This window comes from Otolemur garnettii, unplaced genomic scaffold (genome assembly GCF_000181295.1).
Source record: "Otolemur garnettii isolate 467f Iridium unplaced genomic scaffold, OtoGar3 scaffold00057, whole genome shotgun sequence".
NCBI classification, from domain to species: domain Eukaryota; kingdom Metazoa; phylum Chordata; class Mammalia; order Primates; family Galagidae; genus Otolemur; species Otolemur garnettii.
This window is the reverse complement of record NW_003852452.1, coordinates 1,552,568-1,570,903: the sequence shown is the minus strand read 5'-3', so window position 1 is coordinate 1,570,903 and position 18,336 is coordinate 1,552,568. Positions and strand designations below refer to the sequence as shown.

At 36.3% G+C, this 18,336-nt stretch overlaps 1 protein-coding gene across 2 annotated transcripts in view; it reads right to left on the bottom strand.

Annotated features, from left to right (window-relative positions):
* The window catches only part of PYROXD1 (pyridine nucleotide-disulphide oxidoreductase domain 1), a 26,499-nt gene extending 8,898 nt beyond the window's left edge, over window positions 1-17,601 (bottom strand). The window contains exons 1-7 of one of the 2 annotated variants that reach the window (XM_003792447.3): window positions 17,425-17,601; window positions 15,100-15,180; window positions 12,168-12,287; window positions 7,471-7,599; window positions 5,161-5,234; window positions 1,885-2,045; window positions 1,076-1,176 (exon numbers count right to left, since the gene is read on the bottom strand). In XM_003792447.3, coding sequence (XP_003792495.1) covers window positions 1,076-1,176; window positions 1,885-2,045; window positions 5,161-5,234; window positions 7,471-7,599; window positions 12,168-12,287; window positions 15,100-15,180; window positions 17,425-17,508 — 750 coding nt within the window. In that variant the 5' untranslated portion in view covers window positions 17,509-17,601. Of the gene's footprint in view, window positions 1-1,075; window positions 1,177-1,884; window positions 2,046-5,160; window positions 5,235-7,470; window positions 7,600-12,167; window positions 12,288-15,099; window positions 15,181-16,086; window positions 16,982-17,424 lie in introns of those variants that run through there. The other variant, XM_023514717.1, reaches the window with a different exon arrangement.
* Between the last annotated feature and the right edge of the window lie 735 nt (window positions 17,602-18,336).

Here is an 18,336-nt window from a genome sequence, read left to right as displayed (position 1 = left end):
AAAAAAAAAAAAAAAAAGATTCATGGGAGAAGGTCAAAATAGCCACATTAACAGAAGTTTGGAAGAAGTGACTCCAACCCTCATGCAGTATCCATACTGAGAGGTTCAAACCCTTAGTGGAGAAAGTAAATGTAGATGTAGCTGAAACAGCAAGAGATTGAGAATGAGAAGTGAAGCCTAAAGATGTGACTGAATTGCTGCAGTCTCATAATAAAACTTGAAGTTGATGAGGCAATGTTTCGTATGGATGAACAAAGAAAGTGGTTTTTTGAGATGGCATCCATTCCTGATGAAGATGCTATGAGCACTGCTGACATGAAATGAAGGATTTAGAAGATTACATAAACTTAGTTGATGTAGCAGCAGGGTATAAGAGGACTGGCTCCAATTTTCAAAGAAGTTCTACTGTGATAAAATGCTATCAAACAGTATCACATGTTGCAGAGAAATCTTTTGTGAAAGGAAGAGTCAACTGATGCCACACACTTCCACTGCTGACTTATTTTAAGAAATGGTGATAGCCAGCACAACCTTCAACAACCACCACCCTGATCAGGCAGTAGCATCAATGCCCAGCCAAGACCCTTCACCAGCAAAAAGTTACTGAAAGCTAATGTGACTGTTTACATTTTTTAAAATTAAGGTATATGTATGTTTTTTAGCCATAATGCTACTATACACTTAACACACTGCAGAATCATGTAAACATAACTTTTATATGCACTGGGAAGTAAAGAATTGAGTGTGACTCACTTTATTGTGACATTTGTTTTATTGTGGTGATCTGGAACTGAAGCTACAAGGTCTCTGAGGCATGCCAGCAGCATGTATTTCACAATATCACACCTGGTGAGTTAAAAAAGAAGGCTGAGAGCCAGTCTTAGATGGATGTGATATTCACCCATCTTTACTGGGCAACTGGGCCATGTGGCTTTGAAGTCCTTTCCTAGCTCTATGTATTTTAAGTAAAGTGACCTAGCAATTACTTTCCTATGTATTTGTAACTAGCCTTTAACAAATGGTTCAAAATTTAAAATTCTATCTAGACATACTTAGGCTATATATGTAAACATACCTTTTTTGTTCCTTTAAGATTCAAGCCTTCATGCCAATCTGGTCCCAAGGCACTGCCTACATTTTTGGCTTCTGCTTTGGTTTTTGCTTCCTTTTTCCTTCCTAAAGGGATGAATAAATATGATAAATGTATATAAACTGCCTATGTTCAGAAGCTTTTAGGCAATATAATATGTGTGTGTGTGTATATCTGTATGCATATATCAGATATATATATGTGTGTGTGTATATATATAGCATGACTATACTAATAGTCTGAATAATCACTTTATTCATTATTTTAACACTTTCTGATATAGTCACAAAGTAGATAATCTTTCAATTGAATGTTGAGTGTAAAAACAGTCAACTTATCTTTTGGATGTTACACTAGGTTGATTGGAGAGGGGTAAGAAAATTAGACATCAAATTTTCAAAATTTCATCAATTTTTAATACCTTCAAAACTTACAAGAAAAATCTTAAATCTTTTTAACTAAAAAATGTGAAGTTTCTCATTAGTTTTTAAGCTCACTGCATTTCTTACAAAATTACCTTAGGTGTTGTCAAACGATAGCATCTGGTTGCAAAAGCTCCAGATGGGCTAGTGTATTTAGTTTACTTGAAATTTTCCATATATATATATGTGTTTATGTACTATATATTTATATATGTTGTAAAAAATCTAAAAATTCCATGTAAAGATGTAGAAATAATTACTATCCATATTATTATCTCCCAAATATTTTTACTAAATTTTCTTGTAGTCCTTTTCTGTACAGTTAAAAAAATAATTTCATCTGAGAATTGATGAGCTAGAGGTTATGCTTACCTTCAGTTGTATATCTGGTTCTCTTTTGTGCAACTCTGCCCTCTGGCTTTTCATCAATGAGCTTTGAAGTCAAGAATTCAGCTGCTCCTGCATCGAAGAAAGTGTTCCCTATAGCTTTATCTTTAATGGCCCAAATCACTTCACACCCTTCAATTTTAAATCTAAAAAGAATATTAAAGTTACATAGTGTAATTTCAAAAGTTTAAGTAGAAATCTTTGTAGTGCAGATAAAATTATCTCCTAAAGCACAAGTATAAACATATTTTAAGGCAAATTGGGGAAGACTATTATAAAGAAGAATGTAACATTCTTTAAGGATATTAACAGTTAGCATGGAATCGTAAAAGAAATTTAACCAGTTTACTGAGGGGGCCTGTAAGTGACAAACATATGCAATGAATTTCACATAAAATTTCATTATAATATCATTTGAAAATGTTCAATTTCTCCAACACAGTTAATGAATGTCCCCCGGGTTCCTACGGTAAGCAGTGCTTTGTTTATCTGGTTATAGCATGATCAATAATGGATGATGGTGGATATAGCTACAATATTAAGAACTTTTCACTTCTTTGGGGAACAATTTTTTTAGGTACTTAAAGTACCACTTTATGGAAAAGGTTAGAAAAAAAAGAGAATTAGAGTTACAGGCAGACCCAGGGTTATGAATGAGATAACTTCTGTAGGTTTATTCTTAAATTGAATTTGTATGTAAGTTAGAATGGGTATATCTGCCTATTACTTGTAAATCAACAAACAGATGACAGAAAAAAGAAAGTTTGGTAATTTTGCTCTTAAGTGTGGGTCATACATCAGTCGGATGTTTGTAACTCAAAAAATTACTGTAATAGCCCTTGCTTATGAGTACAAGTTGTATGTAATCAGATGAAGGCAACTAGGGAATGGCCTGTATAAGCTAAAATCTTAATATTGTTATAAAAGAACAATTACCTTGGATCTAATTCCCTTTGCCACAGAAATTTCCAAATCCTGTAGCTAAAGAAAGATCTAGTTCGCAGAATGATCAAGAATATTGGAGGAAGAATGGAATGGACACAGTATATATAAGCCACCTTCTATTACGGTTTACCATCTAGCTGGAGTTCCTGGGCATGCATGTTTTATTTCTAGGTTTGGACACTGAGAATGGAATGTGGTTGTCTTAACATTCATTTCACAAAGCCCTTGAGGAAATCACATAATTTATCATACAACCTGGGACATTATTTGCTATTAACACTTTTGGTACAACTGGTATAAATGAGGACAATCCCAGACTATCAGGATACATGGCCATCCTACCAATAATATAAAAGGCTTTTACCTGAACTTGCAATGGTAGTAAGAACTGCCATCTTTATTTCACATACTGACCTAATGTAACTCAGATTATAGGACTTTTCAAGACTAATTAACAAACAGATGATAGAAAAAAGGAAGTCTGGTACATTTGCCTTCGGGTAATCTCATATTCATACTTTTTTACATATGTCAAGGAGCCTCAGACCTCATTTAATAAGCTTTTATTTTTCCTGTTCTCCTATGCCAGCAAACATTTATAGTCACTAAATTTCAGATTATTGGGATAACTTTCTATTTTATGATGCTCTGGCCGTGTAGTATTGCTGACCAGCAGAAATCATAACATACACACATTTGGCAATACAGTTTACATTTTGATTTATAAACAGGCATACAGTTACCATGAAATGCTTTCTCTTTATATACTGGAAATTTCTCTATATTACCATTTTTCATGTTTTAAAGTAATATAACTTTAATTGGCTAGTAAGCCAAGTTATTTTAATTACAAGTAACTCCTACACGTGTTCTACCTCTTAGCATACCCTCTAATCCTCCTACTTAAACTATATGCTCACCAAGATGCACAAGCTTAAATGGGAAATACTGCTTTTATTTATAAAAACCACTCTAAAAAAACCAGATAATAGTAGGTATTTTGTGAAATTATGAAAAACTGTATCTGAAAAGGAAAGGAATAACCTATACTTAGAAAGAAGAAAACACAGTAGTAACTAAAATAAATGTATACTGAGAAAAGCTGGAATTCATCTCAGTGGAACATGGGTGTTTATTAAAGGTGTTTATTACCCTTCATCATAGAGACAAAGATGCTATACTTCAGTGGACCTAAATTCAAAGAATACATTATATGGGACTTTTCTGAAACAATCAGAGTTTACTAAAAACAAAATAATGAGTTTTATTCAATTATACAGTCTTCAATATCCAACCTACAGAAAATGAGGAGTAAAGATGAAATGTGAGACATTTTTAAACACAGCAAAATTTTAGAATGCAAATAATAATTACTTTTGGTGACAGCTAATGGGAGAGAATCTGTCATATATATGCAAGGATTTAAAGCCCTTTTACAATAAGTCTAACTCCCACCTTTTGGCCCATACTTTGGTTTTAACTCTAATTTTCTATGTGTTTCCCCATATAATGCCAAAAAATTTGATAATTACAATAACTGCCAGTCCTAGTGCTCTGGCAATTTAAGAACTCCTACAGGCTTCCACGAAGATTGATCATCCTCTAAAAGAAAGAGGCAAAAGCCTACTCGGAGAGTTGGAATGGATGCCAAGTGAGCAAAGATAGGACTTTGGCAGATTCCTTATTTGGATTTAAATTTGTCCTCTTTGTGGTCTGACTCAACTTTCTGGGCTGAAAAAAGATCCAGACTATTCCATGTCAGCCATGCACTGGAGGATAAAATCATAAAGTAAAACAATTTTCTGCAGGCTTGAAATAATCATCTTAAGATGAAAATAGTTCATATTAATTAATGTGTTCACATTTCCCAACTTCCTAAAATCAAGACCTGAGAGTACTACATGTCCTAAAATAGGAGTCGCCAGTTTGGGGTTTCACTGCCCAGAGAGGTAACTGCCCAGAGAGGATGAATAGTATAAAATGGTGGGGCTGTGACTAGAAATCTCTAAGGTGGACATGTTTAAATTACTCTGAAATATAGTACATCCTTACAAAACACATCTGGGGGGCAAATCTGGCCAGTCACTAATATATGACCTGTTGGGACCTAAAGCAATTCTGAAACACTTATGTTTTATAAAAGAATTTCTGCAATTAGGAATTCTATAAAACCTAAAAATAAAATGGATTTTTTCCTTGGAAACATGTAACAATTATATTTATCTTTGATTTTCAGGATAAAAGATAATTTCTGGTCTGCCAATAATCACATGACTCACAGAGCAACTGTTAAAGAATGTTTTAAAACATACTTACACTAATTCAAGTGCAATACCACCATTCCCTATGATCATTATTCTCTTAGCCTTAGTCAGCTGTTTCTGGAATTCCTGTATTAAAAAGAAATTCCTAAATTAAAAGATATCATGTTTTGTAATAACAGGCAATACCTGAAGTAAGAGGTTTCACTGATAATATTCTACAAATGTAATTATTTTATCAAACTTACAAAGGAACAAAATAAATCTCACTTTCCCACTCTGCCAAGATATGGGATGTACCCTCCAAATTAATATGACCAATACTCTCCTTTATGTTTCATCCTAGGCTACCTTTATAGCAATGCTTCTCCTGATCTTCTTTGTCTTTTATGTCATTACATTTAGAGTACTTCAAAATTTCAGCAAGAGACATTGTCTTTAGTTTAACACATTCTCAACTATTTGACCAAGACAGTTATTCTCTTCTCCTAGATTCTCAGTCGACATTTTCCCCTGGAGTCACTAAATACTTAGAATCCTCAGGAAGGACAGGCACAGCACAGACTCTAGTCGCCAGCTCTGGCAGTTACTAAATGGATGTCCTCGGCAAGGTGACAACCTCTCTGTGCCTCTGTAACTCCTAAGGATTCACATATGGAGAATTTTTGTAAGGATTATGTAAGATCATACAAATAAATCTGGGGGTGAGGTGGGCAGCAGGCACATAATAATGTTCAATATATGCTGAAAAAATGTTTCAAGCATTATTAGACAGCTAATTAATGCCTCCACCCTCCAGACAAAAGATCATGATGAGCTCAGACAAGCCAGGGGTAATTCCTATGGCACTTTCCACAGTACAAAACGGTCTCATTGCTTCAAAATGCCATCTAAACAAAAAATTCTTCCTTTTACTAAATTATTATTTCTCTTAAATTGCCTGGCAATTTGACTTAAAATATTCACTGAAATTGACTTCTTTAAAATAAAAGAAACCCTCCCTGAAGTTAGTCTTAGTTTGTCTGTGAGGGTACTGCAATTTAAGGGGGATCTGTAAAGGCCAGGTGTGATGGCTCACACCTGTAATTCTAGCACTTTGGAAGGCCAAGGTAGGAGGATTGCTTGAGGTCAGGAGTTTGAGACCAGCAAGAGACCAGCCCATCTCCCCCCAAAACAGAAAAATTAGCAGGGTGTGGTGGCATGTGTCTGTAGTCTCAGTTACTCAAGAGCCTGAGGCAGGATTGCTTGAGCCCAGGAGTTTGAGGTTGCAGTAAACTATGATGATGCCACTGCACTCTAGCTCCAATGACAGAATGAGACCTTAACTCACCAAAAAAAAAAAAAAAAGAAAAGAAAAATCCCAGAAAGACAGGAAGATTTGGAAAGAGCAGTCTTCACAGAGATCAAAGGCACAAGTTTAAATTGTTTATCTGATAAACTTAACAGCAATTCAGTATAGGTAAATACTGAATCTCTCCATCTTAGTTTCCCATTTGTAAGTAGGAACAGTAACTGTCATACAAGATTATCATGATTCACTGAATTCACATATGTAGAAGGCCTAGTTTAAACTGTTATGAGCCCAACCTCTGATTACAAGAAGATAATCAAGTTCCTTTAGTTTTCTCTAAATTCCTAATTAAGAGAAGAACAGGCTGAAAGAAGACATTAACTTTCTAAAAATATAACAAATTATATAATGTGAAATCATTGCCTCAGAGGACAGAACAAAAATATGCTTAAGGAAATACAAAGTATTGTGTAACCAGGAAGAGCTTCTTGGCAACAGGGTTTATAAAAACTGAATTGAATTACAGAAAGAAGTAATATAATGCTCCACATATAGAAGTTTCACCCTATTTGGATACTTTATTATTGTTTCAGGGCAGAGAATAAGCCAAGTGACTTTTTCAGTTCTATGATTCTATCATGATTTCATACCACAAAGATATTCTGAATGTTAGTTTCTTTGCTGGAGAATAAGATGAGCAAATTTTGGATATGTTTTCTCTTTTTGGAAAAATATTGCTTAGTTTCAAATCACATATTTCCAAATAAGAGTAATGAATGTGTGTGTAATATAAGTTGTAACATTCAGCACAGATGTCTTAATTGGGGTATCTCATACAGGACATCAGCATTAAGTAAAAAACAAGGAAAAATATCAAGTGAGACCAAACTGAAATTTGCTGTAATAACACATTACAACCACTCTTTGGTTGATGGATCATGAAACAAAAACTTCCCTTCTGCTATTATAGTTTAGAACTTCACATTGTAAATGGAACACTTTAATTCAGATGTAGAAAAGTCTAAGGAATCTTTAAGGAAGTTCCCTTCCCACGACCCAAGCTTAAAGTGTTACCTGGGCACTGTCTGTATCACGAATTCCTAATACATAAGGATTTCCTTCACATATCAATTTTGGTTTAGCTCCAGCACAGAGACAGAGTTTCTTATATAAATGGTGATTGCCATCTTCTGTTAAAATGCACTGCAAACACACATAGCAATGAAAGGAAGAGGGGAAACAAATTTATACATGGTTACAATTTCTCTTTAAATTAAAAAGTCACTAAGATATAAGCAAAAAATAATAATGTTAAGGTTGCCTCTTCGTGGTGTTCAATTCTTCATTACAGCAATTTCAAAGCTAATCTTAAGAATACATTCTCTAATCCAGTGATTCTTAATCCTTTTAGGGTCATGAATCATTTTGAGAATTTGATGAAACTTTCTTCCCTGGAACAAAAGGTACATTCACACAAAGGTTTGCATTAAACTTCAGCCAATCTCATGATGCTTGAAAAGGTATGTTGACCTCAGGTTAAAAACTAAATTTTAAGACTGAGTATTCATATCATGTCATATTTGAGACAAGTCTTGATGAAGATTTCTAATCTCAATGGAAGTTACTATAAGACCCAGTGATTCTAATAGATCGTACGTTAATATCCGTTACAAGTGTGGGGAGTTGTGTGTGGTAGAAAAGTTTACAATGTTTTCTTAATCTGAAAGATTAGAAATGCTAACAGAAGTATTTATATTTTTAAGTACGAATAAAAATCACTTGACTAACACACTAAATGTTTTTAAGGGTTACTGTAATATAGGTGAAAAACATGTGAACCTTTAATCCTATTCTGTGTAAGCTTTAAAGTGACTTATGTTAATTTTTAACATCAGTAAGTCTAAAAAACATTAGGGAGCCATTGGTTTTATTCTTCTTTAAAATTTTATTTTATTTTTATTAAATCATAATAAATCACATAGTGATAAACTATGTGATCCATAGTTGCAATTGGGGGTACAATGTGCTGGTTTTATATACAATTTAAAATACTTTCATCAAACTGGCTAACATAGCCTTCATCACATTTTCTTAGTTACTGTGTTAAGACATTATATTCTACACTTAGTAGATTTAACATGTACCCTTGTAAAATGCACCGTAGGTGTGGTCTCACCAATTACCCTCCCTCTACTCATCCTCCTCCTCCCCTCCCTCTCCTCTTTCCCCTTCTTTTTGGGCTATAGTTGGGTTATAGCTTTCATATGAAAGTGTGGGTGATTATAAATTAGTTTCATAGTGGGGCTGAGTACATTGGATATTTTTCTTCCATTCTTGAGATAATTTTCTAAGAAGAATATGTTCCAGCTCCATCCATGTAAACATGAAAGAGGTAAAGTCTCCATCTTTTTAAGGCTGCATAATATTCCACGGTGTACATATATCACAATTTATTAAACCATTCATGGGTCGATGGGCACTTGGGCTTCTTCCATGACTTAGCAATTATGAATTTGGCTGCAAAAAACATTTCGGTGCAAATATCTTTGTTATAAAGTGATTTTTTGTCTTCTGGATATATACATAGTAGATGAATTGAAGGCTGGAATGGCAGGTCTATTTTTAGATCCCTAAGTGATCTCCAAACATCTTTCCAAAAGGAAATGTATCAGTTTCTTTTTCCACCAGCAGTGCAGAAGTGTTCCCTTTTGTCCACATCCATGCCAACATCTATGGTTTTGGGATTTTGTGATGTGGGCTAATCTTACTGGAGTTAGATGATATCTCAAAGTGGTTCCGATTTGCATTTCTCTGATGATTAGGAATGATGAGCATTTTTTCATGTGTCTGTAGGCCATGCACTTGGTCTTCTTCAGAGAAGTTTCTCTTTAAGTCCCTTGCCCACACTGAGATGGGATCACTTGTTCTTTTCTTGCAAATAAGTTTGAGTTCTCTGTGGATTCTGGTTATTAAACCTTTGTCAGAAACATAACTTACAAATATCTTCTCCCATTCTGAGGGCTGTCTGCTTGCTTTACTTACCGTGTTCTTGGCTGTGCAGAACCTTTTTAGTTTTATCAGGTCCCAGTAATGTATTTTTGGTGTTGCTTCAATTTTCTGGGGGGGGGGTCCTCCTTATAAAATATTCTTCCAGGCCAATTTCATCAAGTGTTTTCCCTGCACTTTCTTCTAGTATTTTTATAGTTGCATGTCTTAAGTTTAAATCCAGTGAGAGTCTATCTTAGTTAATGGTGAAAGGTGTGGGTCCAATTTCAGTCTTCTACAGGTCAACAGCCAGTTTGCCCAGCACCATTTGTTAAATAGGGAGTCTTTTCCCCCCTGAATGTTTTTAACTGGCTTGTCAAAGATGAGATAACAGTAAGTAGTTGGGTTCATCTCTTGATTCTCTATTCTACCTCTCTGTTTTTGTGCCAGTAGCATGCTGTTTTGATGACTCTCGATTTATAGTACAGTCTGAGGTCTGGTAATGTGATTCCTCCTGATTTGTTTTTATTTCTGAGTAATGTCTTGGCTATTTGAGGTTTTTTCTGATTCCATATAAAACGAAGTATTATTTTTTCGATGTCTTTAATGTATGACAGTGGTGCTTTAATAGGGATTGCATTAAAATTGTGTATTTATTTGGGTAGAATGGACATTTTAACAATGTTGATTCTTCCCAGCCATGAGCATGGTATGTTTTTCCATTTGGTTTTATTCTCAATATTAGATGAAAATCTACATATGTTTGACTTTGTTGAAATTTGTGCCATCTGTTTAATTTCCCAAAGTTGGCAAATCTTGTCATAGCACTTAAGACCTACTGATACATTTATCACCCAACTTAACTCTTCAGCTGCATAATACATAAATCCACAGAGAACATAATCCATAGAGAAATTTTACATAAACTTTTTAAGTTTGGTCAGTTATAGGCACTGAAAAAATTTATGAAATAATTTGCATTTAGCTACTGTAAAACCAAATAGCACAAACATAAAAACCCTTTTTATTAGCTACTGCTAAATTTTTGCCAGTAGACATGAAAATAAAACACACTATGTCTAATTCACTAAAAAATGTAAAGGACAATGAGTAAGAGAATACATACATGCACACATGTGGGATGCTTTTCAAATGGTAATGGAAGCACTCTGATTCATTTAAATGCCTAATATATCAATTCCCTCATCATTCATTTAGAATACTTCAGAAGGCCCACCTCAATTTGCAAAATTAATCAACAGGGATGTTATTTAGAATATGTATTACCACTACCAGTGTCTTGAGAAGACAGGCTGGTTTTTCTGTTACCAAAAAAAAAAAAAAAAAAACACCACCACAAATAACCACCCCTGATAAAAAGCCAATCAAAAACTAGGTCATTTAATTACCCAACCAATCAGAAGGGTTGTCCGTTTTAACCACCCCTGCTGTAACCAATAAAAACCCTTGCATCCAGAGACTAGGGGCCCTCAGCACTCTCCCACTGCATTGGGCTGATCTGAGGATCCCAGCTCGAACTCAAATAAACGGCTGTTTTGTTTGTTGCATCGGTACCGGCTCCAGGGTGGTCTTTGGGAATTATGACATCTGGGCACAACATATCTTTTCTTACTTTTTTCTCTAAAATTATTTGCCTTTCAAATATGGTATATATTATGTAAGACTGAACAATTAAGTTCACAAACTAATCCTAGAAAAAGTACTACATATCTCATTGCTGAATATCACTATGGTCACCAGATGGCCAAGGGGACCACTTCACAGGTGACCATAGTTATTTGTTTTCTCCCTACGGACTCATCAATTAGATCTGTACAAAGTCAAATCCAAACCCACTTGCCTAACACTCATTTAAGAATGTTGTAAATCACCTGACAGCATCCTTTCCTGGGACTGCCTTATTCATTTTCATGTACAAGAGCTTACTGAGTCCTGCTGAGTCTGTAGTAGAACTCTCACACAGATCTGGGATATCCTTTCTAACTACATTGTCCCTGTCTTAGTTTAGGTCTTATATATCATTTGAGATTATTGTAAGCATCTCCTAACTTGGTCATTGGCTATTAACCACTTGTTCTACCTCAGTTCATCTTTGACACTGCTGTCAGATATGTCTTTCTAACACAGCCCCCCTATTTTATCATCATTGCCCCCCACTTAAAGTCACTTTACAATTTATCCTGAATATAAAATAAATTCAACTTCACAGCAGGACACAAAACACCCTTTATAATCTTATTTGCTTATTTTTATAGCGTTGTTCGTCACTATTCTTTGCATAGTCACCTCCCAATCCCTTTGACATCCTCACTATCCATCCCTCATGCCCTTTTCCTTTCTATGCACATTTGGTCTCTTTTTCCTGGAATAGCGTTTCCACCTGGAAAACTGTTAATTCACTTATCATGTAAACCCCAACTTAAATATATTACTTCCTTTGTGAAGTCTACCAACATCACTAATATCGGATATTTGATAATATTTTGGTGACTGTGTGTCTCATGTGTCTATACAATTTTAGTATTTATGTCCAAATTCCCTATGACACTGACAGCTCCTAGGGGAGGCACCTTGCATTATTCCTACTATATCCCAACATCAGTACAGTACCCAGGATAGCAGACACTTACAGTTACTAATATAATCTGAAATGTGAAAACTATATAAATAGTGGTGGTAGTAGAGGTGGGAACAAAAGAAGGTAGGCAAAATCTCAAGATTTAACAATGGAAAATGTCATTAAGAAAAAAAAAATACTATCTTACATGTTCTTCACTCTTTAGTTGCTTTACTCCAGATTCTATCACCTTGATGTTGGGAAAACGATTTTCTAACATGGTACTGGATTGTTCTTCAACATCAAATTCTTCCAATATTTTAGAAATCTGTATTAGATCAAAAAGGTGAAAATGTTATTTATTTAAAAAAAATAGTCTTTCAAGAATCTTCAACACTTTCTTTGCATCCATGCACTAATATTTCATGTGAGCCAACTCTATGACGTGTTGCTGAACTTGGGTGAGGCTCAGCATTTTAAGACTTGAATGCAAATATTAGTTCTGCCACTCCTGGTAAGTCAGATGAGTCACTGAGGCTGTTTCATGGCCTGTAAAATGAATGCCACACCACTTACTTCTCTATGGTTTAACCAAATAGCTTATTTATCCCTTATCCTTCTAGCTTTCTCTCTCCACAGACTAGCTAACCTTATTATGACCCAGTCTTTAAAGTCTTCTTTCCTCTTCCCTAAAACTAATAGCATCCTCTTGGACTCACTTTCCTTCCTGCCCACTTAAGATTTCATTGTGAGTCATTTCATATTTTGACCAAAACCTTTTTCCTCCTTGTTCTCTTATTCTAAACCATTAATTAACCTGAAAACTCCCAACCCCAGATTTAACTACTTAGTTTGTTAAATCTACCCAGTTTGCTGCAGAAGGACTATATACACTTGGAAATTAATAACTGACCACAGCTACTCCTTAAACACTCCATGGAAATCCTACCACACAGCCCTAAAAGTTTTTCAAGTCTTTTGGTCTCATGACCCCTTTACATTCTTCTAAATTACCTAAGAACTTGATTCCTGGGTTAAGGATTGAATAATATATTTGAAATATTTAGAAGAGTGCTTGGTGCATAGTACGCACTCAATAAATAATATCAATTATTATTACTATTTTTTACCATTTAAAAATTACACAAATCATGAATTCATGCTCTTTTAAACACTAAACAAACAACACACAGTATAGAGTAAATGTTAAAATCCCTCTTTGCCACTCTTCAAATCTTACGCCCCACTAATCCCTCAAGATAACCCATAGTGACTTTTGGGAGTTACTTTAATCTGTGGATACTGTGCATCTAGTACATTGGTTGATATATGATATAAGTGTTCAATAAATAAAAAGGGTGCCATTTCCTACTGCTGACACTTAGTATAAGTGACATTCATTTGTTATTTCAGTGCATTTTCCCATATGCAATAAACTTCCACAGTCAACCACCTTGCTACATTGACCATCTCCTTAAGTTGACCTAATTTTCATAGACTGGACATGTACCACATGTACTTATCAGTACAGAGGCCTAGTCCTTATGTTGACCACCTCCACATGTTGACCAGTTTGTTGTAGTCTCTTAGGTGGTCAACTTACAGAGGTTCAACTGTATTAATACATCTTAAGCTCACAGTCCTGAGGGCAGTAAACTAATTATTACAGGTGAAATAGCTTAGACGAAGAAACTTACCAAGGCTATAGAACCACTGAATAACAGAATCAACCCTAGGACCCAAGGTTTTTTCCTTCTGTTGTACATAAATTACAGAACTAGTAAACACTGGACAGAGGTCCTACAGCTCTGTGTTATACCAAATAAAGTTTTCTAGAAAGATCATTATGAGACCCAGCTACACATCTTTCACCTACTTATGTTTTCTTATCTCATAATTAAATACAGTAGAAACTTCACAGTGATCACCTCCCTATATTGACAACCTCCATAAGTTGACCTAATTTTCACAGACCTAATTTTCACATATGGTGTCAAATGTACCATATGTACTCAATGGAAGACTCACCTCTATATACTGACCATCTCTGTAAGTTGCATCTCTACCTCTTACACTGTGACACATAATGTTAACTCACCTTCTAAAACTTGACCAAATGAGTCCATTCTACACCAAGATGTGGGCTTTGCACCTTACTTATATTATTTTTCTTTAGTATTAGTTCTTTTTTTATGTTTTATTATTATCACATGTTGGATTGGGCCTTATGTCCAATGTTTATATTACAGAATTTTTCAATGTGAATGACTGATCTGTATTGTAGGTACATCCTACAATTATTGAAAAGTTTTACAGTTAATGAAGACTCGGAGGCCCAAAAGAACTCAAAGAGGAAGGAAAAGGTTGATCATCTACATTTTCTGGAAAGCAGTAGCCAAAGACAGATGGCTGAACATTTTGGAGTTAGCAACATTTTGGATGTTACCAGTATCCAAAAATGCAAACATGAGTACCAGGGGAGATATGGTAAGGAAAGTGGAGTCCTGCCGTGGAAAAGGAAGAAGACTTCCACTGACGAAGTCAATGAAGTAATACTAAGCAGGTTCAAACAATGAGGTCAGTTAATGCCTGAATCTCTAGGCCAAGGATCCAAGAAGTTGTTAAAAAATTCTCACAGGAATTTGGGGTGGCAGATTTCCAAGCATGGAGTGGTTGGCTCAAGCAATTTAAACTCAGCAGATCTCCCAGAAAGTCTTGTGTGGCGAATCCAATGAAGTTCCAACAGAAATTGTGGAAGAGTTCATCAAAAAGTTCCCGCTTTTCAGCAGAGGCACCCAAGATGAGGTATCTTTAACAATGACAAGTGTGGACTCTTTTACAAGGTGAGGCCTGACAACAGCCCCATCATGAAGGGTGACAAACATAAGAGTGGAAAACTTTCCAAAGAACATTTCATAGTTCTGGCTGGCACTAGTTCCTCAGAGAAAAATTAAAGCTCACCTTATATTCAGTGGTAAAAAGGTGATTAAGCCATTCCACAATGCATCCATGTTTCAAAACATTATGTTGTAAAACATATATACAATATTTACAGTTAGAAAGGACCACTATAATAAGCATACCTGCTATTTAATATATCATAATTTTTCTAATTAATATTAAAGAAAGTTATATCTTACCTGCTTGAAATTGGTAACTGCTTTAATAACAGGAAAAGGTGTTACCAGGAGAATATCTTCTGATGGAAAGTGAGTAGCCAACTTATTAAAAAAATGAGAGAAAAAAATATGATAAATTTAGGTATTGTATACATAATACACAGTGTATGTAGGGGGTTGGAATAATGCAATTTTAATAACGTAATCAACCTAGGAAATTAAACACCCCCCCCCCGTTTGTCATCTAAAGGTCTCCATTATTTGGGGCCTTATTCATATTTATAGGACAGTGGTGAGTAATGTTAAACTCTGATACTGATGAAATGAATAATGCCTTTACATTAAACACCATCAAAGTGCCTCTGAACAAGACAAGTGATATAAAAACAAATCCAAAGATGTATTGGCTATTTGGTACATCAATTTAGAGTTATTCAGAAGAAGAGAAGAAAACTATCTTGCTAATTAACAATCGAGCCAATTTCTATTTTAATTTGCCTCTATGAATGACATCAAAGCCAACTCTCAACATTAAACACTTAGAACCTTAATTTGACTTTTCCTAGGCTTTGGCACTCCTACTCTGCCTCTTCTAATCTGTATATATTCTGGGAAGACAAAACCATTTTAATAATAACCTCAACAAAATTTAGATATGTAATTTGTGATTGTTTCATTATTTTCCTCTAGCTACAATCTCTGTCTTCCTCACTCTGAACTTCTTAAAAGCATTTTCTTATGTCAAGGTCTGGTTCCTCACTCCACCAACCTCTTTAATCTGGCTTCTATCCTTACCATACTTCTAAAACTGAGCAAGTTCAAGTTACCTGTCCATCCTTAAAACCTACCAGTTTCTTTTTAGCCTCACCTTATCTGAACTTTCTAATGTAATATTTGACAGTATTATCATTCTGTCCATTTCTCTTTCCTTTGTATATTCTGTAATTTATCTTCCCCATTTTTGATCTAGATTGGGTCATCAAAATTTCTTTATACTACTGAAATCACCTTCAAATTGGTTTTCCAGTCTCATATATAAATTAGCTGCCTCTGCCTCAAATAGAACTAATCATCTTTGAAAAATTTTGATTTGATTACAATTACTCCGCTGCTCAAAACATTACTGCTTGTATTCTTGTTATGTGCCAACCTTCCCTACTTTCATATCTAGTCACCTCTCCCAAGCTACTTCCAAATGGTGCCATGCTTTCCCACTAGAGATTACTGTCAGCTTCCCTTTGGAATGGCTTTATTTTCTTTTCTACCTAGTAAACGTTCCCTTATTTGCTAATGAGGTAAAGGGATACTTCCTTTGAGAAAAGATACTTCTGCTACCAACTTTTTAGGCACCCCTAAAATAAAAGCCTGACTGTCTCTTCCATTCAACTGTGAGTCCATGGTACGTGGTACCACGCTGTTTATATTTGACTACTCAGTCCTTAACACTGTGCCTGGATCATAGGTGTCCACTTGATGAATAAATGCATATTCAAAGATAAAAAGTTAAAAAAACACTTTAATTTCTCGCACTATTTCTTAAGATATCAGTGATTTCTTACGTTTACTTTTCATCAACAAAATGATCTAGTCCTTGGGTCTGTCTATTAGTCATAACTAGAAAACCACTCCCTAGCTGCATTTAATTCCTTCCTGGTTGTTTTACAAGACATCACGAGAGATAAAAAATATCTTGTATCTTGGGAGTTCAAAGTACAGAAAACTTATGTAAGGGTTTATTATGCACCATCAATTTGTAACTATATGGAAACTAAACTCAAACAAGTAACACTGAGGGTTGAATTAATTACAGGGGTTCAAAATTCTGTCCAAATACAAAGCCCTCTTGTCTGCTTTGGCCTTATACTAGGCTCAGAGACTGGTTCAGCCAGCTTTGGTTTTTCCCTTAGGAATTTGCTCCCTACTCCCTCCTCCCTCCTCCCTCCTGCGCCTGAGATGAAGCTTGCGAGCTTCTAACGCAGGCGTCCTCAAACTATGGCCCGCGGGCCACATGCAGCCCGCCTAGGACATTTATGTGGCCCGCCGATTGTTTTTGCCGCCTCTGCCTGTCCTGCTTAGCAGCCAACTCGTCCTGGGGTCCGCAGTCCGGTCCTCCAACGGTCTGAGGGACAGTGAACTGCCCCGCCCTGTTTAAAAAGTTTGAGGATCCCTGTTCTAACGACACCAGCTGGGGCCCACCGCGCAGTTTCTAAGCTCTGCCAGCAAGGAAAGCAGCAAAAAGGGCGCAGCGAAAAACGGAGCCAGCGGGACGAGATACCGGAAGGAACAGTCCAGCGCCCCCGCCTCGGGGTCGGGAAAGCAGCGCAGACGCCGGCGCGCGCTCCCTACCTGCTCCGCGCAGGTGACGCCCGCGATGCCGCCGCCGACCACCACGAACTTCCCCGCCGCCGGGGGAGGGCGCGCTGCCTCCATGCTGCGGACTCCCAGCGGCTCACTGAACACCCTGCGGGAGGCTCACCAGTCTGCGGTAAGAGCCGGGACGCCGCCACTGGGCGGTCACTTCCGCGGACGGAGCTGGAGCCTCCCACCTACGGGTGCCCGGGAGTTCACATTTAGTCATCGCGTTTCCGACACTCCGTATTTCTTAAGCAGAGGCGACACGTCGTTTCCAGGGCTTTGCATAGCTACTACTATACCTCAACGTAGTTACTCCACTAAGATTTGATAAAGAGACGGCAAAAAGAAAACAAAAAAAGTAAAGAAGATGGGCTGCAAAAAGAAGTGTGGCAAATGGCTTGTCTAAATATAAGATAATGCTGACGGGACACAGCATTCATAGAATAAATGCTTCTATTTGCACCTGCGAAAAATTAGACGTGAGCACAGGTCTTAAACTCTTAATGGTAGAAGGAGCCTTTGGGAACATAGTGCTACCCTACTCCTGTCACTTTTGTAGATGAGGAAACCAACTCATTTGAAAACCACTTTGGTGCTACCCTTAAACTCACAAACCACGCAGGAGCATTCTTCAGGACAATCCATGCCAAGGAGTGCTTATGTACTGAATCGTTCTCTAATAAGTTATAGCTTTCATTTACAATTTTGACCCCAGCTAAAACGTCTAGTAATACAGAGTTACTCGCCCTTTTGTCAAATCAAACGCACATGTCTCCTGTTTACTATAAATAACAGCATGTGTGAGGGCTGAATTAAATATTCAAGTTGTAATTTTACTGTCAATACCCTTTTTTGTGGTGTTCATTTGTTTTGAGAAATGGCTAAATTTCCACTATTTCCACT